Source organism: Misgurnus anguillicaudatus, chromosome 22 (genome assembly GCF_027580225.2).
Source record: "Misgurnus anguillicaudatus chromosome 22, ASM2758022v2, whole genome shotgun sequence".
Lineage (NCBI taxonomy): Eukaryota > Metazoa > Chordata > Actinopteri > Cypriniformes > Cobitidae > Misgurnus > Misgurnus anguillicaudatus.
Window position 1 is genome coordinate 39,064,141 of NC_073358.2, and position 23,418 is coordinate 39,087,558.

The window sequence follows — 23,418 nt, forward strand, 5'->3', positions numbered from 1 at the left end:
GTCCCCAAAGTGTCACCGCAGTGACGCAGCACGAGTTCCCTTGAAAGGGAATTGTAACAATGTATCTTTAAAGGTAACACAATGTAACCTTGCTCTCACTTGAAATGTGTCCCCCCATTTAGTCCTTAAATTTGAGGGTATTGGACCTGGAAAGTCCTTGAAAGGTCCTTGAATTTGAAGTTAACTAAGGTGTGGGAACCCTGTAATAATTATTTCATTATTTACTTATTTTATATTTCATGTCTTTAGTTTGTACTTTACAGTTAAATCCCTCAGATCATCACCAGCTGCCCTTTAAGTGTTTAGTGATAAATCTGAAAGCAGGAGGACATACAGACGTGAGAAAGAGAAAGTGTGCGTTTTTGTGAAGCAAGATATCAAATGCAGGCATATAAGAATGACAGAATTAAATAAGGACAAAGATTTAGTTTACTTTTGAGCATCATTGCATGCAGATCACTCAGATTGTAAGCACACAAAGAATGTGGACGTTACATGTATCAAAACATAACTCTCTCTACATCTGCCACAGTAGACATCATGTCTACATCAGTCACATTATGTGCTGTACTTTTAATTTACTCCAAAGAGCATCAATCTTGTTTTTCTTTATCAGTAATAAGTTCTTTACTTAGAGATACATTGCTAGATATACAAAAAAATAATATATAAAGAATTTACAAAAGACACAGCATTGAAAAAATTACTTTCTCAGTTTTGGTTGCTATGGTATCAGGCAATCTCTATGCTCAAGGGCATATTCTCCACAACCTTTAATACTAGTCTGAATAGTCTGTTTGCTAGCTCAAGGCCATTGAAACACTTAAAAAGCTGTTTCAAGAAGTGTTCAATCTACACACTTGGCCTTGTTAAGATACCCCAAAGAGACCACAGAAGAGGTAACATTGTGGTGCTTCACTGTGGCTTCAATCTCATCGATCTACCACTAGAACAGAGTCTGTGTCAGTCCACCCTTACCCAGATTCCCTTCCTTTACATTGTTATTAGTTGCTGCTGGTGACTGTTTACTCTTTATGGCCTCTGTGTTGCACCTGGAACTTTCACTGAACAGCACTCTCGGGGTACAGAGAGCACGAAGAATCAGTTTGTACTCTTGCCTGAAGTTCTGGTTGAGCAAGCCGTAGACCACGGCATTCAGACAGCTGTTGAAGTACGCCATGAAGTAGCTCATAACAAACAGCCACTCCGGGATATTTGGCGCCACCTTCGTAGGGTTAACCGCCACAGCAAGCCCAATAAAGTTCAAAGGGGCCCAGCACACGGCAAACAGCACGAATACCACAAACATCGTCAAGAAATTCCTCAGGTCAGCCGCTCTAACCCTCGGATTGGGCCGGACACGACCTTTGACCCTTAGCACCAGTGTCCATATGCGCAGGTAGCAAAAAGAAACCACGCCCAGTGGAACGAGAAAATGTATCAGCACCACGCAAATGGTGTAGTAGGAGCTTGCCGTCTGGGTGAAGGTGCATGAGAAGACACGTGGGTCGTAACTCAGGGAGCCCACCAGAAAGTTGGGAACCGTGGCCAGAGCCGTGAACATCCAGGTGAGAAACAGGTACAGACAGGTGTTTCGGCGCGAATAGAGGCGGTCGTAGCGAAGGCTGTGACATATGTAGCAGTAGCGGTTGATGGCGATAGCCGTGATGTTGAAGACTGAACCGATCACGCTCAGTCCCATGACAAACCCGCTCAACTGACAGTGCAAGGAGCCCATTGTCCAGCCATTATGGAAGATAGCTAGCAGAGCTAAGGGATAGGGGTACAGCGCCACCACCAGGTCAGCAACAGAAAGGCTCACCACAAAGAGATTACCTATGGCAGAGAAAGAGAGAGTAAGAGAATGAAAGAAAGAAATTGATATGATTAGATCCGAAGTTATTCGGGTGTGCTTAATTTTAAACATTTTAAACAAATACAACCATTGGGGGGGGGGGTTCTAAAGCTATTTCATGCATTCTGACTTATTGGGTGATTCTCACGAAAACTTGGTTGTAAAAATGTCAAGCATGAAAATGCAAAAATTGCTTAAATTTACTTTTTTTTCCACCAGACATTAGAAACAAAGTCTGAAGTATATGGGAACATTAATTTAAAAACTTTTACTTATCATTTAACACTTTTTGTAACATAATTTCAAAAATAAGTCCTAAAAAATCTCATTACCGCAACAGTCAGAAAACATCAACACTGTTAGAAAAGCTATTATATTTTCACATTTTTAAAAATTGATTATTAATAGTCATGCACAGTAAATTGAAATTCTGAAATAATATTTATTTTAAATTTAACGTTGTTTTTATTTTGTTTTATTTAGCTCATATACCGCAACACCTTCCAAAATTTACAACTCTTTTTTTTATATATTTCGAAGAAACCTGACACATTTTCAAAATGACATGACAAACCTGAAAGAACATAATTTGGAGATTCTGCACATGCATTTAAAATCAAAGTATTATGCTTCTATTAATGAAATTAACATTTAATAAGCATCTGTTGCGGTAATGATACATAGGTTTCGGAAATGAGGTTAATTATTTCGGTAATGAGAATACGTATAGTAGCCTGAGATTTTGTTAAAAACAAATTTAAAGTTAAAAGTCTGATAATATTTACAGCATCATGCGTTCAAGTTCAAAACTGTTTTATTGTGTAGTCTTTGAAAAAAATATTAAAGAAAAAACATGAGAACAGGAAGGCTTATATTAATATTCCTTTGTGTCATATTTAAGTCCCCATTTATGCATTTAACATACTGAAATAAGATGGTCTTGATGACATATGCTGCCTACAAATGCGAGCTCTGAAGGCTGCAGCCATCGGATTGAGAAATGGCCAGCTAATGTCAGCTGGATATCACAAAACATTTGTGTAAATAAGATGAAAAATATTTCCTTGCTGGATATGATTTGGTCTTCTGACCTTTTACCATTCTGTATCTGTTTTGATTAGAGAGAGAGGGGGAGAGGGAGAGAGAGAGAGAGAGAGAGAGGCTGTATCCGAAAGTTTAGACAGCTGACTTGTTCCCTCGCTGCCTTATGAGACAATGACTTTGGCTGCATAATGGCAGCTCCGAGAAATGCTTTAGGACAGACTTCATAGGCAGCAAAATTGAATTCAGGTTGAAATGTAAGCAGCCCTCTCTGTGTTCCGGGATGTCGCAAATCTGCTTGTGGTGCGGAGGTCTGATCGACCCACCCAATTCACACGAGCTCTGTGTGCTCTGCTTGGGGCTTCTCCACCCAAAGGCGGCAATTGTTGGCTCAGGGTGTCCCTTATTGTGAGGATCTCCCGATGAAGGTGCTCAGGACCCGGCTCAACATCGCCCTTGGAGGTTTCTTACTGCAGTGTCCCACTGCCTGCAAAGAGCCGCTGGTGGTCGTCCTCCCCTCGCTCAACCAGTTCAGTTTGTCACCAAGAGCCTGTGTCCTGAACCGGGAGCCGCCAGTTCTGTTTCCTTTGGGTTTCCGGCGGAGGAAGATGAGATGTCTCTGACAGCGTTGGATGGAGACTGGGACCAGGCTCCACGTGGTGCATCAGACACACAGCCATCCTTCTACAAGGAACTGGTGCGCATTCTCTTCAAAGCCGTGCAGGACTTGGAGATTGAGTGGAGCACCCCACAAGAACCCCAGAGAAGCAAGCTTGACTTTTGTTTTCTTCACTCAGGCCGCCCCGCTGATGCTCGGAGGAAAGATACCAAAGCGTGGGCTCCCCCTCCCCCGATTTCTTTTCTTAGGTAGGCTACCTGTGTATTCCCCCATCAAGGACGCTGTGGCTGCTCACCTCTGCCCCTTGTCCACTTCCTTGGATGGTGTGGCGCAGCTTTGAGGGTAGTGAAGCCTCATGACAGCACACCTGTCCGAAAAAGCATACCCGCGCCGAGAGAGGCTCTGTCTGCATTGCACACTATGGCGGTCCTACAGATCTTTTAGGCGCAGGTGCTTAAGGCTCTGGATGAGGGCAGCACGGATCTAAATACCTTCAGGGATCTGAGAATGGTTACGGATTTCACGCTAAGGGCCAAGAAGACCACTCATGGAGGCCATGCACAGTCACGCCTGTTTCTCCATCCGGCCTGTTTGGTGACACGGTGGGCACAATCACGGAGCATTTCTCGGAAGCGGTGAAGAGCTCTAAGGCTATGAGCCACTTCCTACCTCACCACCCTGTGTCTCATGGACCAGAACCGGTGGTGCATCACAAGAGTCCCTGGCACAAATCCTCCAGTATATGATGCAAGAAACTGGGTCTTGGGGGACTGCCGTCCGGAATGAAGCCGCTCAAAAACAGAGCATTTTTCTCCTCAGCTGGTTTTGTGTTGCTCGCCCCAGGGCCCGTCCTCACATAAGCGTCTACAACACGCCCCCCCCCCACTCTCGAACACGACCCACATGCTGCGAAGACAGCAGAGGCGGAAAGGGTTAACGCACAGTCCTAATGAATTGCGCAGCAACCCGCTTTCTGTCACAGCGCCGGGCGCTTTTAGGCCATCCTCTCTGGTGTCTGTGACTCACGCACTGCGCAGAAAGGAGGTGCCGCCTTTAGTCTCCCTTTGTCCCTCGCCCCCAGGCAGCAATCTGACGCTGCAGACAGCGCGCGTTGTGCGGTCGCAGGTAGCTGAGATGCTGGCACGCATGGGATCCAACTTTGTGGATCTTGTGATCCAACTGATGTTGCAGCGCCTACATGTGTGGCGTGCCATCGCTAGGTTGTTTTTGATACCTGAAAGTGGAAAGAAAGCATAACATTAAATTAGCATGTCTCACAACATGGGAGAAAAAAATGAATGTACACATCATCATATAGTATAGACTTGTTGCGTTGTGTTGTGTGTTTGTCATGTACATTTCCTAACACTGTAGTGTGTTTTTTGCTAATTACACCTGCTAGTAACATCTCCAAACCTAACCTCTCTCTCTCCTTCCTTCTGTACTCCTCTAGCCATTCTGGGTTGCTGTTAAGTTTCTCCCTGAACTTTGTCAACCTGGCCTTTGCTAAAGCTTTTTTCTCACTTGCTGACTGTCTACAATGAAGCATCATAAAGCAAAATATCAACAGTTATTACATTTTAAATTTATATTAAATTCATAAGAGATATTTAAATGTAATAAACAATATGCTTAAATTCTCATTTCCGAAACAGAAGTTCTCTTTACCGCAACTGCTATTAAATGGTTGCGGTATATGGGAATGGTGTTGCGGAGGATGAGGTACCCCAGTATGTTTTGCTAAAAATAGAGAAGCCACGTAGGCTTTGCTCATTTTTTATTCAGTGCATATAATTAGACTTTAATAAAGAACATTTTCATAAAAAATTGTAAATCAAACAATTTTCGAAATGTAGAAAACTACCTGTTTCGGTAATGATAATCAAAATGTCGTGTAAGCATTCTGACAAGAGCATATTTCAAATTTAACTGGAAAGATATAAAGAGATGATCTTACCTGGTAGCCATCTTGAAGTAACTGGTCCATCTGCTTGGTCACTCAAAATCAAACTTTATTAAAATTCTGTATGTGTGCTTAAACTGTTCTCAAAAAGTGTTGCGGAGGATGAGAACATCAGGCATGGACACATCAATTTCCTAATTTTTCTTCATTATTATTATACATGAATATTCAGTAAATTATTTTTCTGTCATCTAAAGTAGTCTAGCAAAACATCCATTTATTTTTTTTCTAAATATTTTTGTTTTAATATGTTTAAATTACAGCATAACGCATGTTCAAACACAGCCGGACGCATTGCGGTAATGAGAATTTCAGCAGAAAATGAGATAAAATTGACAAATTATAAATTCTTATGTTGAAATCACACATTGTGCAAGGTAGAACACAGTATTGTGTTAATTCTGATGCTTTTTAATATTACTATATTACACATTTTATAGCTAAAATCATTAGTGCCGTGGTGTTTCAATGGTTTCGTGAGAATCACCCTATTAACACTGTTTAAGAGTTGCATTCCTCTACATTTCAATGCTGGAAGTACAGTGGAAGTCCTTATATGGTTGTTCAGATTCCCAAAAAACCCAGAATTATGGGACCAATGGATGCAGTTTGTCTATCCATCTATCTATCCATCTATCTATCTATCTATCTATCTATCTATCTATCTATCTATCTATCTATCTATCTATCTATCTATCTATCTATCTATCTATCTATCTATCTATCTATCTATCTATCTATCTATCTATCTATCTATATACACTCTAAAAAAATAATCCGTAAAAAAACGGATAATGTCCTGGCAGAAAATTACCGGCACCTTTTCCGTTATGTTTACAAAATTTCCGTTTATTTAAAAACTGAACATTCTGTAGATTTATACAACACTGTCCGTAAATTTACAGAACATTTTCCGTAGCCTTAAGGGACACTTCAATCTGCCTATGAAACACAACAATGGTGACAATCAACAACAAAGCTTCATGCCGCAATGCATGCTGGGTACCAGGATTGTAGAAAACTCTCCTAACATTTACTCTCACCATTGTTGAGATTTGTACCCAAAGTGTTGATGTCTCTGAAGCAAAAACCACAGCCGACAAATTTGCAGCAATCTTATTAAATATAGTGTGTTTTAGATCAGCATAGAGTGTCACTCTTATACATTTCTGTTCTTAATTCTTATTTTATCATTTCATATTGAAATGTTAGGCAGCAAAACATAATAACAACCAAGCTTATATGACATCACTGACAATTCTCCTTCCTCAAGCAACAAACAAGTTGTAATTGCTACAAGCTAAAACACTGTTGCAATGTTAAAAGAGCAGAGTCAGTTATGTGAAGGTAAAGGGACAAAAGCCTAACTAAAGGGAACACTAATCTCCATAGTGGTGACTTCAAATTAATCTAAAACAAACACAAACTGTAGATTTAATGTGATAAATGTTGTGGTAAATATCCATTTGACTTACACGTCACGTCAGAAAGAAGATTTGTCTACCAAATCACATGTGTTGATGCTGGAATAGTTGAACACTTGTATCTTGTTCTGACAGCATTTGTTTAGAAGTTAACCATCATCCATGTTAGAAAAAAACTCTGCAAGCAAGTTGTAATTTTAGGTTTCAAACAGAGATGGTGATAGAGAGGCAAAAGTGAAAGATTGCAGCAGGAGTTGTTGCACCCATAATGCAACATGTTATTAAAAAAACAGATAAATGCCTGTAAAACATAAATACGGAAAATTCCTTCATATTTACACAGTAATTTGTCCGTTTTTTAACGGATTTTTTTTAGAGTGTATATATATATATATATATATATATATATATATATATATATATATATATATATAGTCAAGCTCAAAATTATTCATACCCTTTGTAAATATGACCAAAAAAAGCTGTGATCTGCATCGTTAATACTTTTGATCTTTAATTAAAAAAATCGACAAAAATCCAACCTTTCATTGGAGATTAATCGTTTTAAAATGGGGGAAATTTTCATTATGAGAGAAATATTTTTATCTAATACACACTGCTCACAATTAATCATACCCTTTTATTCAATTCTTTTGCAACCTCCTTTTTGACACATTTTTTAGTTACTATACATTCTTATTTCCCTCCACCATGAGTAGGATGACATGAGCTTCATTTTTTGCCCTCTCATTTGATAAACAATGCTGCATGGTGTCACAATTCGTTTGCATAACGCTGAACTCTGCTCAACTTTGTTGCATTGCCAACGGTCTCTGTTGTTCATGTTACCTTAAATCTTCTGGTTGCTTTGTCGCTGCGAATTGTTGTCAGTGTAAACGCCCCTTTAGGGGACCACAAGGACTGCGGTGTACTATTGGGACGGCGTGCCTTTGCTTGTTGTCATATGAGGGACAATGAATATACAGGAGTGTGATCCTGTATAGCTCAGTGGTAGAGCGTTGTGTTGTTTGCAGCACACAAGGTCATGTATTTGAACCCAAGTAACACACAAGTTGATAAAAATTGTACCCTGAAATGGGTTTGTATTGCTTTGGATGAAGGCATCTCCGAAATGCATTAGTTAATTTTCTTAAAAAAAAACAGATCATTTACTCACCACCATGTCATCCAAAATGTTGATGTCTTTCTTTGTTCAGTCGAGAAGAAATTATGTTTTTTGAGGAAAACATTCCAGAATTTTTCTCATTTTAATGGACTTTAATGGACCCCAATACTTAACAGTTTTAATGCAGTTTAATATTGCAGTTTCAATGGACTCTAAACGATCTCAAACAAGGCATAAGGGTCTTATCTAGCGAAACGATTTTCATTTTTGGCAAGAAAAATAAAAACTATGCACTTTAAAACCACAACTTCTCTTCGTCCTCCGGCTGTGTGGCGAGCCAGCGCGACCTCACGTAATTGCGTAATGATGTCGAAAGGTCACGTATTAAATAAATGAAACGCACATTTGCGGACCATTTTAAACAATAAACTGACACAAAGACATTAATTATTATCATTCGAAACACAACAACATCGGAACAGTCCTCTTTCTCCACACTTGTAAACACTGGGGCTTAGTTTCGATACGTCATCTGTGTGCCATTTTGGATGACATGGTGGTGAGCAAATTATCTGGATCTTTTCTAAAGAAAATGGACTAATCCTTTAATGTAATGTAATGTAAATTAGTAACATTCTCTCTAAAATGGTGTAAAAAATGATCCGTAGCTTTCATTGGGGAAATTTAATTACATATACATTTGGTAGGGGAGAGCGGGGTATGTTGTCACACTTTTCACACTGTCTAACATTTACTGAGCACCATACATCAAAATGGTATAAATCTCATACCAAATGAAAGAAGGAAGTCTTGGGCACATATGTTGTATTCATAACATCTTTATATCTTATCTCATTACAGAGTTGTAGACTGTTGAATAGTGACTGTGCACTTGTGACAATTTGCCCCATCGGAGGGTAAGTTGTCACACTAGGGCGGGTAAGTTGTCACACTAGATTATCTAAAAATAAGAACACAACTACTTAATTGTGAATATTGATTTTAATTTTTAAACTCAAACCAAACTGGAAATATAAACATCCGTGCCTGGAGAATCTGGAAAAACAATTATTTCAATCCAAATAATGCACATTTCAATTAAGTGGCAAGACCACTTTACTTTGAACTTTGGTTCAAATGTTCTATGGCTTTCACATAAAACCAGATAACTGAATGGAACGCTGCAGATAACTTGCTTAACTTAACATGTTTAACCTCTGAACAAAACAGATGCCCTGTATGACTAATAGGACTCATCTCCAGAATCACAATTCTGACACACATAAATTGCCTGGCCTGAGGTGCAAGCATCATGGGCCCAATTGTTGCATTTTACACATTTTACCCAGGTCTCCTTTGGACGACTCTTTGAAAATGGCTCTACACAGACGAGGCAGAAGCACTCTTCATCATCTGATGATGACTCTTGCATGATTTTTCTTCTTTTAGCTGCCTTGTTTTTCATAGGTCCAGATTTCTGCTTCCCTTTCTTTTGAAACAGCTTTTTGCTAGATTGAGGCTTATTCTTTTCTATATCATGTTTTCTGAGCATGTTCGATGTGTTTGTTTGTACAGGGGCAAGTTGTCAGATGTGACGACTTGCCCCAAAGTCATTGAGACAACTTGCCCCATACTTACTTGTGTGCTAATGTTGTCTAAATCTCAAGTTTAGCTCATCATATCACTTTAGCTAAAGTATCAAAAGACACTTTACGGTCTCCTCTATTTTGTGCAAAATAATCATTTTAAACATTCACACCTAACACAGTTGTATTGCATAAAATGTAAAGTGATTTTTTTTTACTTTTTAAGCAGAAAAATAAGAAAATTGTGCTAACCTCAGATTACAGTGATCTTGACCACATGTGAACAGGAAGTTCACTATAGAAGAAGAAGTCACATAAAGTGGCTATTTGATTTTTGAGATAGAGCCTCTAGTGTTGGAGTTATTAACAGTGTGACAACTTACCCGTGTGACAACTTACCCCGCTCTCCCCTACCAATATGTACCTTTGAGGTACTAATATTAACTTTTTAGGTACATAGGTGTATACCTTTTAAAATGGTACCATATATTTTGATCTTTGTTTATGCTTCTAAATGATTTATTGCAAGATTCCTTATTTCAATTTGGTTTTGCCATTTAATAATTTAATTTCTGTTAAGCAGCTACGCAGCAAACTTTTTTGACAATACAAGTGCACCGTATTTTAAACATTAAAACACCCATTTAAAATAAAAGGAATAAAGAAAAACAGAGAAAGAAACTTCAGAATTAAGTTTCATTCACAGATTTTCCCACAGATCTGTGATATCAGCAAACAGAAGGAGAGTAAAACATTTCTGCGATAAAATGAGCCCAGTCTCCTAAAGATGCGTATAAATAGCACGAAGTGTAAAACTTTCAAATTTCACTTTGGCGTGCATATCATACGCAAATCCTTCCCATTCACTTAAACGGTGCATCTTTTTTTGTCATTTTATTGATTGGTTTCTCAATTTTTTTGGTATTTTTTACCATTTTCGCTTGGGTTAAGGGTTAGAACAACTTTTTGTTATATAAAAATGACATCCTAACCCAAACCCCAACTCTAACCCCAACTCCAAGCGACCATGGCTTAAATATGGACAAAAACATGGAGAAACCTGTATATTAAAAAACCTGCTTAAACAAATCTGAAATCTAACCCTAAACCCAAGCGAAAATGGTTTAAAAAACAGACAAAAATTGAGAAACCAATAAATAAAACGACAAAAAAAGATGCCCCGTTTAAGTGAATGGGAAGGACTTGCGTATCATATGCACGCCAAAGTGGAATTTGGCGTATGTATTGCACGAGTTTTACACTTCGTGCTATTTATACGCATCCTCAGGAGACTGGGTAGGATAAAATAGGGAAGATGTCTATATGTGTGTTTAGGAGAGAGACAGAGATCACTGTGACCAAACCAATCAGAAGCCCCATTAATTTCACATTCTTTATTCCTACTATGGAGCTTAATGGGGGTGATCGGTTTGGTTACAAACATTTTCAAAATATCTTCCTTTGTGTTCAGCAGAAGAAAGAAATTTATACAGGTTTTTAATAGCATATGAGTGAGTAAATGATGAAAGAATTTTCATTTTTGGGTGAACTACCCCTTTAAGAGCTTAGTACTGTAATTTAGCCCGTCTCAAAAACCTTCAGGATGGTCATACATATTCATCTTCTCTAAAAATGGCCTCTGCACTAAAATGTGTTTTTGATTGAGCTGCCCCATAATCCCATTTACAAGGCACTCTGACTCATTTCAGAATTTTCAATTATTCTTTGGCGCTCCGCAACAATGATCAGGTCACACTTGTTTTCGTTGTGTTTTCCTTTTACAAACTCTCATTGGTTGTTCCCCTGCATCACAATCAAAGCTTGCCGTCTCCGTCTTACACCGAAGGAGCCAAAAAGATTATATGCCAGGAAAATTACATTTGTATTTTAACTCTCTGAAGGTCGCATTCATGACAAAATAACCAGATTTAAAGACACTTTCAAGTTATAGCAGACTGACACCTGCCTTTTTGTATACACCTTATGTCAGCCTGCCACTTCACGGGGATAAACCCGTCCCAATTTATTTTTACCGATAAACTGAATCTGACAGATACCTGATCTGTTATTTTTTTAACAGGGACGAACCAACCATTAATTAATCCAGAAAATATATTTGACCCAACCATGTGTTAAAGGGGACATTTCACTAGGCTTTTTTTAAGATGTAAAATAAATCTTTGGTGTCTCCAGAGTATGTATGTGAAGTTCTAGCTCAAAATAGCATATCATTTTTTATAACATGTTAAAATTGCCACTTTGTAGGTGTGAGCAAAAATATGCCGTTTTGGGTGTGTCCTTTTAAATGCAAATGAGCTGAACTCTGCACTAAATAGCAGTGTCGTGGTTGGACAGTGCAGATTAAGGGGATGTTTATCCCCTTCTTACATCACAGGGGGAGCCAAATTTGAATGACCTATTTTTTTCTCAGAGTTGCGAATCATGTGTGTAAGTGTAAAAATCATGCATATGATACGCCAGTCCTTCCCATTCACTTAAACGGCGCATTTTTTCTGTCGTTTTATTTATTGGTTTCTCCTTTTTTTGCTATTTTTACCATTTTCGCCTTGTATTTGGGGTTAGCACAACTTTTTGTTATATAAAAATTACATCCTTACCCAAACCCCAATTCTAACCCTACTCCAAGCGACCATAGCTTAAATATAGACAAAATATGGAGAAACTTGTATATTAAATAACCTCCTTAAGCAAATCTGAAATCTAAACCTAAACCCAAGCAAAAATATATAAAACGACAAAAAAGATGTGCTGTTTAAGTGAATGAATGACTGGCGTATCATATGCACGCCAAAGTGGAATTTGGCGTATGTATTGCGCGATTTTTACACTTCGTGCTATTTATACGCATCTACATGAGACTGAGTAGATTTTTTTCACATTCTTGCAGAGAAACTAACTTACTGGGTTGTTCTTTTTCACATTTTCTAGATTGACAGAAGCACTGGAGACCCAATTATAGCACTTAAAGGGGTCATTGCACAAGACTTTTTTAAGATATCAAATAAATCTTTGGTGTCCCCAGAGCACATATGTGAAGTTTTAGCTCAAAATACCACATAAATAATTTATTATAGCATGTTAAAATTGCCACTTTGTAGGTTTGTGCAAAAATGTGCCGTTTTGGGTGTATCCTTTAAAATGCAAATGAGCTGATGAAATTCAAACACTGATCACAATGATGGTGGTTTGTTGCAAATAAAACTCAATTGTGCTTTTTTCTGCACTAAATAGCAGTGCTGTGGTTGGGTGGTGCAGATTGGGGGGTGGTATTATTATAATAGGAGCTCCTTATGACATCATAAGGAGAGCCACATTTCAATTTCACATTTTCTAGGTTGATAGAAGCACTTGGGACCCAATCATAGCACTTAAACATGGAAAAAGCCAGATTTTCATGCCATGGCACATTTAAACATGAAACAAGTCAGAATTTCATGACATATCCCCTTTAAAACAACCCAGCATAAAATTACAACCCAGTGGGTTGTTTCCATTTTTTTTTTGACACAATGTTGGGTTAAAAATAACCTAGCATTTATAAAGTGTATTGATCTAGGTATACTCATATATAACCAGTTCAAAATAGACCACAGTCTGTATAGAGTGAAATATCCAAAGAAACCAATTGGGAGCCTATAATAAGACAACTTTGATCGCCAGTTAAACAAAAAAGCTTGTTTTGGGTCCCATCATTCTGTATTCTTCTGATCTGTACTTCCTTCCCAGTTGATTCACATATGTGAAGGTCATAAATAGTAGGCTTATGTTTCAAAACCACACTCTGCTTATCATATGATCTCTTTTTGGTTGAGTTTGAAGAATGATTTTCATAGTCATTTACGTTCAAAACAAACAGCTCTTTTCAAACCTCTTTTGACCAAGGGAGACGCCAGATTCAACTGGATCATTTTTGTTAACCACACTGCTTGTTTCACTGCTGGGCACAGACACACATACACAATGTCTTACATCCTGAACGAGCCCAAATTGCTCTTACATCGTCCTGTCACCCTTGCCATTGTAAGGGATTACGTAAACATTTCTTTTAAATCCATCGTGACATTGGGACAAGTGTAGGCCAAAAGTCTGTCACAGCTTGCCACAGTTAACAGGATGTGTGGTTTGAGAGGTTCACCCTCCTCTGCCATCAGTCCAATAACCCCGAAGCATGACACGCTGGCTTACAAACAGGACTGCCTTAGCTTTCTGTGTTAATGCATTATCTGTACCATAGAGTTATTTGTGGGAAAACAACTTCCATAACTTCTTTTTTTTTCTTTAAACCCTTGTTGAATCTTTATATCTGCACCTTAGAATGAATCGTTTCATTGTACTCCTCATTTTTTTGCAATTTGCTTTGAATAAAGGCATCTGTTAAAAGCTTAAATCATTGCTGAGAAGCAGAAGCAACTCATCTATATATTTATTTATTTATTTTTGGGCAGTGCTTTTTCCAGTGTATAACCCTGGCATTGCTAAACTTCATACTAAGCTCAGGGTGAACAAAGCAATTCACTTTTTACAAACAGTCATTTGCCAATAAATCCTATTTAGTGATAGTGCTCAGAGCACACGTCACTGTCCTCTGCATTCACATTTAAAATGACCTTTACGCATACAAATCCTGTCAGTTCTGTTGGCGCCAGACAAAGATGTAATTTCTGTAATATTTCTGAAGTATTTTCTCAAGCATTTCTGACCAAACATATCTTCATTACGTGCAGCAATAATGAAATATATAACATGTCCTGTAATTTAGGTTTATTTTCTTTAGAATTGAGGAGCTCAGATGCAAAAGCCACTAAATGCCACCTCCGTCAAAAATTAGATAATAATATTAACCGAATGCTTTAGGCACATATACGTTCATCAAATACATTTTCTTCAAATCCGTTTAATTCAAGCATTCAGAAATACCGGGTTGTTGGCAGAATCTATTGATTAAAAAATGCTCATTTACAAGAAAACATGTCAGACGCACTTAAAGACGCACTTTTGTTTTATAAACTGTAATAGTGTACAGATCGTGTGACCCACAACAGCTCACCATCAGAGAATCAAACTCCTAGGGAGCTGCAAGTCAACATTTAATTCAACATGCCCCAGTTTATGACAGATAAGGTGCATCAGACCTTTCCTTTATCACTTTCCTCCAGCTTGAACATAGACCAACATTTTCTTGTGATTCATTCATTGTCAAGGTAGTGGGACATAAGTCCAATGAAATAATGACAGGCTTACGCCACAGGGGATTCATCTATCATGTGTGTCCTATGTTTCCTCTCTGGAGACACATAGAGAGAAAGAGAGAGAGAACAGGATTTATTTTGTCTGTGGTTCAGATGAGGACGGTCCCTAGACTGCCTGAGGATCCCTATAAATGCACATGATTCTGTACAAAACTTTTTTCTAAAAAGTGCATTGATGCAGAATGTATAAATTAATCTATTTTATAAAATGTTAAATATGGACAAACACAACAGTTTGCAGTTGTTTTGGATTTCTGCCTGAATTTGGCATATATAGCCAATTTCAAATGCTCCCTATAAATCAGTGGTTCTCAAATTCGGTGGCAGGGGGCCCCGAGTTTAATGACATTTTATAAAAATCAAATAATTTATCATATAGCCTATTCTGTGTAATTAAAGAGTAACTAAACCCTAATTCAACTTTTTTAGTTACTGATCTGTAAGAATGATGGTTTATTAGTGCCGTTCATTGATTTTAGTAAGTTTTTTGAAAAAAATTGGAGTAAAGTTGTTGCTCTAAACAAATAAGAAATGTAAACTAAAACTAGAATACATTTAGCTTTAAATTTTTAGTAATTCCAATATGATTCAGTTAAAAAATTATATTTTTAATTCACTTATAATTATATTACTTTTATCGTTATAAATTGTATTAAAGGACAAAATAATAGACTTGATTCTCCACAGAAACACAAAAACAATGTAAACAATGATCACTTCACAAAATTATCATTTACAACAAAACAACATAATAATAAATATAATAGCTTAAACCTCTATGATATTATACAATATCTCGTCTACCAGGGAATCCTCAAGATTAACAGCACAAGACAAAAATACAGGACAAGACTAAAAAAAAACCATAACAATACACAACATCACACAGTTAAAGTACTTATCAATTCTTATTTTTGTGAAAAAGCAAAAATAATCAAAATATTCAGGCACAAGGAATTATGGGTATTTCTCACAACATGTAATGATAGTTTTATTAAATGATAGTAAATATTAAACGAACTAGATTTTTTTATGTATATGTCCAAAACTCAAAATATTAAGTGTAAAGACAATATCTGGGTAAACAGGTTGTTCAACATTCTTGGTTACTTTAACTAACGGTTGGGTTTATCTATATTTTACCCAACCATGGGTTGAAACAACCCAGCATTTTTATATAGCAAGTATATTGTCCTCCTTACCATGATGACATCTCAACTTTGATTAAAGTTAAACATGATATGCCCAAACTATCAGCCTGGTATGCCTGGGAACAAATCTGAGTCGCGCTTTTTTAGCTTTAGATTTTATGATTTTATGTCACCTAACAGCAGGCAGTGAAATGATTTTACAACACTCATCACAAAGCTGAGCTAAAATACCAACAGCTCTCAGGGGATTCGGCAATGTTTACTCTAAAATCTGAAAAAAGACACGGGGGAGAAAAACAGAAGAAACTAACAGGTGATTGAATCCACATGAGGGATTTTTCCCAAGCGTCTTATCAAAAATATTCTAATTCATTCTCAAACTGCATGTTGTTGTAAACAGTATAGCGAGCGTAGATGTCAACCTTTTCTAACTTCCATCTGAACAGGCTTGGGCTTCAAAAATGCATGCAGTAAAGTCTTTTTGCACATCATGAACCCCAAAAATAGATTACACATCAGCTTTATTGCCTTTAATTTATGGCTTCATTAACTTACCTTATTTTTCGGCTAACACTAAAGCACTGTTTAAGTCTGTATTTCTCATTTGACTACAAGTGTACAGCAAGTCTAATGAAATGGAAGTCTGTGTGCATGGTTAAAGACATTTTCGTAGATGATGTAGAGATTTTGAGGAGTGAAAAGACAAAACATTATTAATATATTATTAATGTGTAAGTATTAGTAATGTGTTACTAAGTTAAGATGTTAATTATTATTAGAACTTTTAAGTCACTTTTTAATTTAATTGTTTCCGCCAGCATTGGTAGGGAAGATATGTAGGGCTTGAATATTCATGCTTGGTAACTAACTATATTTTCTACTTTAATATGTTATTATGCATGCATATGCATGATAATCCTAGAGTATTTTAACCTTCATTTTAATGTACTTAATGCTGAATTATTTCTGTTTGACAGCCAAAACACCGCCAACCAACCTGCCAACTGACAAAACAAACCCACTCAAGGTAAACAGCATGTTTATACTGTGATATGCAAATTACCATATTTATCTGTCAATGTTAAAAATGTGTTAGACTTTACTGGGTGTTGAACTTGATGGAAAGAGTGTATGACTGTGCAGCATGTCAAATTGTGCCTGAGGACATAGCTCAAGCTAGAAACTATCCATAACTTCATAAATGTTAAGTATTAATATTCCATCTCAGTACACACACGCACACACACATATATACTGTATATATATATATATATATATATATATATATATATATATATATATATATATATATATATATATATATATATATATATATATATATATATATAAAGTTATATGAACACTATAATCAAGATTATAGAATTTATATTGATCTCAGTACTGCCTGTAGATAAAAGTAATAAACCAAGCATGGAAGAAAAGGGATTTCACATTTCAAGTGTGCAGAACTTTTCCATATTTTCCCCATTGTCTGTGTCGTTCACTGTCTTTCCTGTGAAAGCCACTGCTGTTATTTTAGGTGAGGTGTAATGCATGAGCTGCAGTCTACTAGTGGAATTGCTACTGAAACCATAATGACTGAGGCCATTCCCCCTTTAGCAATCTGTAAAATTAAAGGTCATATATCAATATTTCATAGTAATTTCTAGTGAGAAAATTTGGACAGGTTCAGATGTTAAAGCAGCTTGGGCGCTGATGCTTAAGGCAGATTTAATATGTGCCAGAATATCCTGTACGAGCAATCATAAACTGATGCTGAGCATTGTAGAGATATCAGTCTATCCAATCTAAAGATTCTTCTGAGATTTTTCTGAAATTGGCTCCACCATTTAGTTATTGATTCATTTGTCATTATCTATTTGGATAGTTTGGATAGATTCCTTATCTGAATACAAGGAAGCTCACAGAACCCCTCCAATCTGGTTTCTCTGCCCATCATAGTAGCGAGTATGCTTTATTTAATGTGCTCGATTACATTTTACTTGCAGTTGATATATTTCTGCCATCGATCATAATACTCTTCTTTGGTGGTTAGCTTTTTTTGGTATCGGGGAACTGCCTTGCAATGGTTCAGTTCTTATCTTGAGTGATAGGTCTTTTTCTGTTGAATTAGATAAGTTCTCTTCATCTGTTGCTCCTATTACCTGTGGAGTACCTCAGGGATCCTTTTTGGGGCCACTTCTTTTTAATGTATTTATGCAACCTATGGGGGATATTATTAGGAAACATAATGTTTTATCTAGGGTTGCCAACTGTCGTGTATTAGCCGGGACGTCCCGTATTTTGAGCCTCATTTATTTGACTGCTAAGCTCATCTAACCAGTGACTGATACAACAGGCTTGTTCGACTTCATGCGGCGTCACAAGAACCGAGCAGAGATAACATCAAAATCCCACGAGAGCGATTTGAGAAATCATACAAAAGAGACTATTGTGGTACCACCTGTCAGTTCTTGCAGCGCCACAAGCAGCAACACAACAGCACGTTTAAGAGGGTAAAATAATACGATTTCAAGTTTTCGTTTTTTTATTTAGTTGGTTATTTAGCTGTTTGTGCATGTATAAGATCTGCAGAATTCGCTCTCAATTCTGAAGAGATCGCTGATCCAGAGACTTACCTAAAACGCGTCAATCTGAAATGCCCCAACTTGGTAGGAAATTCTTGCTCTTGTGATTTACAGACTGTAATGTGTGTTTTAATAATTTTATGTTCTCAAAACTCAATAACTAAAATAAATAAATAAAATTCAGCTCACAGAATCTATGTTAGTTTAAGTTTGTCACACATAAGATTAACATCGAGAGTAAACGTTTTACCCTCAGTGCAGGAGTCAAGTGTTTTGTTTTAGACAGATATAAAAGGAAATGGTTCAATTAAAGGACTGTGTGAAAAGTACCTGCTGTAAATTAACAAACTATTAATAAACCTGTTGCCAAGGCATAAGAGTTATAAATTAATAATATTTAGGAGATAAGCTATCATTTTGACAAATGGCTAAAATACTGTATACACAAAACCATATCCTCAGTGGTGCGACAGGCCATCCTTTGTCCTGTATTTCAGAGTGAGAAACTTGGCAACCCTAGTTTCATCTCACTTATATGCTGATGATACCCAGCTATACATATCACTGAAAGCCTGTGCTACCATTGAACCTTTGTTGGCCTGCCTTGAGGACATTAAGAAATGGCTGTCTAGTGGTCTTCGCAATAATGAGAATAAAACTGAAATAGTTGCCTTCGGCCCTCCTAAGTTGAGAACTGATCTTTAAAATGAGCTTGGTACACAATTTCCTTCAGTTTCCTCCCAGGTCAGAAATCTTGGTTTTATTCTGAACTTTGCTTAATGAAGCAAATCAGTATAAGAACGGTTTTTATCGGTTAAAGATTATTTCAAGATTGAAGCCATTTCCGTCATTTCAAGACCAGGAGAGGGTTATCCATGCTTTCATTAGATTGACCAGAGACAAGAACACTTTCCATAAACCCAAACAAGACGGTTAACACTCAGACCTAGACTGTCCTTAACCATAGTAAATATTATAAAATGTATATTTATATTTATATTTATATTTATATTTATATTTATATTTATATTTATATTTATATTTATATTTATATTTATATTTATATTTATATTTATATTTATATTTATATACTGTTTGCTCACATTCTCCATAAGCTACTCAGTGGTGGTCTTCACTACATGCAGAGTACGCAAGTTGGCATGCCATTCGAACTGCCAGGGTTATGATAATAAATGGCACACCTTTATCTAGAATTCATCATGAACATTTCTTTATTTAACATCACATTTTTGCTATTTTGTAACAAGTCCTTGATGATCTATGCATGCTTGACATTTTTCTGTTATAAAGAGTGATATTTTGCAAAAATGTAAGTAAACCAGTTTGCATTCCAAAAGATATCTAATGTTTAAATAACCTGTTTGTTTGAAAATGTTTTTTTTTAAATAAATAGAAATGTTTCCGTATGTAAATATTTGTCATGTTTAAATATATTAATCATTGTAGACGTACAATACTTTGAATTCTGCTGGGTTATTTTCAAATAATAATATTGTACAGAACAGATGTTGGGTTATAAATAAACATATGCTGGGTTGTTTTTAATCCAACCATGAGTTAAAACAACCCAGCATTGCACTGAAACAACCAAGCATAGGTTTATTTATTAACCCAACATGTGTTCTGTCCAATATCTATCCATGCATTGCTTAAAAGAAACCCAGCAGAAATAACTGTAACTCACCATAACTCACTGTTTTATTAACTGTATTTGTACATTAAACACATAAGTTATAAAATAACTGCACACAATAACACATCTTCTATCTACAAGCACAAAAATTGCGTTTGCGTTGTGGCACAGTGGGCAGCGCTGATACACAAAATGCATAAAGAATCTGTGTTATGTCCTGATCTCATTAAATCTCTCTCTTTTCCCAATGGTTTCCTGTGTCTCTCTGCTTGTACTGTCCTTAAAGGCATTAAAAGCCCATAAATAAGCACAAAAATTGCACATTGCGTACCTCTCTCGTTTATAGCATTTTGTATTTCATGCACGGAATTCTAATGATCATCTTTACATTCCATCACATTTGACATTCCTGATACATAGTTCATCTGAATCTAGCATCCCAACCTAGGCTCCTCCCAGATAACAGCCTTAATGACATCCAAATCCAATCCAAAACCAGGTCATTTAGATGGATTCAACGACTATCTGTGCAGTGGCTGTTCCTATGTGTGTGTGTGTGTGTGTGAGTGTGTGTGTGTGTGTGTGTGTGTGTGTGTGTGTGTGTGTGTGTGTGTGTGTGTGTGTGTGTGTGTGTGTGTGTGTGTGTGTGTGTGTGTGTTATGAGATGTCTCTGAGCAATGTTGAAACACTTCTGTTCTTATGGAATGGATCATCAGCATGGAAGTGTTAACTCCTGCCCTGCTCAGGTCATAGTCATTATTACAACAGAACAGAAAAGTTAAAAAAAGAAAGAAAAAAAGAATGAAATAAAGCTATTTGAAGTATGACCTTGTTTTAAGAAAGGATATATGCATTATTTGCACCTGAGCTTTCTTATCCCATCTATAAAACAACAAAAAGTGTAAAAGATCATTAAGCCATCGAACATCTTACATCTTGTTTCAACAGTTAAAACAGCACGGCCATGTTTTGCTGGTGTCTCTGTTATGTAATTCTGGACATCAGCGCACTAAAATAGGAACACTGCAAATAGCATGTTACTAATGTTTTGATATAGTCTGATTTCTGTATGTTAGCCTGCAGAACATGGTCCTAGAAGTGCCAAGGTCATTGGTTTAAATCCCAGGAAATACGCAAACAATAATATACAAACATGGGATGTAATGTACTCTGGGTTCGGATAAAAGCCTTTGATAAATGCATAAATGACAAATAAGTATTTTGCATATTATGACCAATCCACTCCCTCTAAATGAACTATTATCGAATCTTAAAAGAGTAAACCATTTTAAACAGACTACAGCCACTGACTTACATTTAAAATGAAATTGCTAAGAAGGGATGGTTCAAAACAACGATGCCATAAAAGAATCCCCTTTGGTTCTCCAAAACTGAAACTTTCTGTTTTTCTTACATTTTAGTCTGTAATTTTTTCCCACTATTTAGGACGGATGTGTTAAAAACAACACAACCATTGTTAGTTTTGGGAAAACACATTAAATGCACAAAAAATGTATTGTTATTTTACCACAAAATTACACATAATGTGTTAAAATTACACATAATAAATGAAAAAAGTAAACACACCCTTTATTAGAGTGTACAAGGAACCTTCTGTGCAACAAAGATTGTGGAAGTTAAAAGTTCCATATGGAACCATACTGCCAAACAAAGAGGTTCCTAAAAGATTCTTGCTTTAAGTCTTTACCTTTCAAATCCTGTAATTGTCTTAAAATTAAACACCTGATATCTGACGACTTATTTGCCTAACATTACAGTTTGTGTACACACCTGCATTCCTCAGTTTCTTGTTTCTATACACGGACAGGATGACCAAAAGATTTCCAATGATATCAGCCACGGTGGTAAAGATCAGAACGCCAGCGAGGGTAGCTACGACCCCGGGAGACGCGCTGCTGGTGCCTGCGGATGAACTCTCCATACAGCTCAGGTTCGCCGTCATCATAGCCATTCGCTCTAAGTTTCACAATTGATCCTCTCTTCACGAATAAAAGCAAAGTTCACAGCGGGTATCCCAGTATACATTTCCAAAGATAAATTTATCTTTGCACATCTGTTTTCCAGCAGCTCCAATTAAATCCAGATGAATGGTGGGTGCGCTTCTGCTGGTCTCTGTATCGCACAGTTGTCACCTCGGATCTCAGTGATTCACGCAAATCACGGCACGGCTGCGTCGTATCGGTTCCGACATCCTAACCGCTTTTTCTCCAGCACGCTGTCAGCTGTTCAGTCCAGCGCCTCTTGCTTCAGGCAGCCCACGCGATGATCGTTGTTAAGAGTTGTGCATTCAATCTAGACCACCTTTGCAAACACTTACGACCGTTTAAGAGGGTTTATGACAGCTGTTCTTTTACCTAAAGTAAAATAAGTTTGTATTTGGACTGTCAAGAACGGTTGAGCTTATCTACCTGGATGGTGTTTGCAGTCTTAAAAATAAAGGTGCCATAAAAGGCATATACAGACAGTGGTGACATAAGCGCCATTTCACTTCCCGAAGAGCCATTCAGACTGATTAAACAATTTCTTTCTTATCTTTTTAGTCTAAAAGGACCTTTATTTACTTTATCCTAAATAAAGTACTTTATCCACTGCCATTTAAAAATCTTTATTTTAGGAGAATTTTTAATTTAGAACTTTAATTCTGCAATATTGCTCTTTGTAACAAATAAATGTTTCAACCTTTCAAATGATGATTTATGAACTATCATCATGTCCAAGCTGCTTTAAATTAAATTGTTGCCATGTGTGATGTTGAAGACAAAATCATGTATGTATGTATGTATGTATGTATGTATGTATGTATGTATGTATGTTGGCCTCTTGTTTTTTACTTTGATCGATATGGAATTTGGCAAAATGAAACTTAATAGGTAATTTAATTGCCATACCTAAAATCCTGAATCTGACATTTCAGAAATATTTGTAGTACAAAATGCTGGAACATTCAAGCAGAATTGTTAAATAAGCTCAGTTAAATCCATCTAGAAGGTCAGGTCACAAATAGATACATTGTCATCTAACATACGGTAACTGGGACAGCTAAAATAGAAAACAATCTGTACCTAAATAAATCAGCCACACAATTCTGCATGTATAGTTCACTGTTGATTTTACCCACAC

At 36.9% G+C, this 23,418-nt stretch overlaps 1 protein-coding gene across 1 annotated transcript; it reads right to left on the minus strand.

The window, feature by feature from the left end:
• Positions 1 to 384: 384 nt before the first annotated feature.
• Positions 385 to 22,415, minus strand: mtnr1c (melatonin receptor 1C). The gene is made up of 2 exons (XM_055198876.2): positions 22,069 to 22,415; positions 385 to 1,836 (listed from the first exon to the last, which is right to left on the minus strand). Exons 1-2 carry the CDS (start codon positions 22,247 to 22,249, stop codon positions 947 to 949), a joined length of 1,071 nt encoding a protein of 356 aa, XP_055054851.2. The 5' UTR covers positions 22,250 to 22,415; the 3' UTR covers positions 385 to 946.
• Positions 22,416 to 23,418: the final 1,003 nt, after the last annotated feature.

Coding starts and splice junctions, on each gene's coding strand:
- mtnr1c (XM_055198876.2), bottom strand. CDS start 22,249: ATGGCTATGATGACGGCGAACCTGAGCTGTATGGAGAGTTCATCCGCA. Junction 1,837..22,068: donor CAAGAAACTGAGGAATGCAG/GTGTGTACACAA, acceptor TCTCTGCCATAG/GTAATCTCTTTGTGGTGAGC.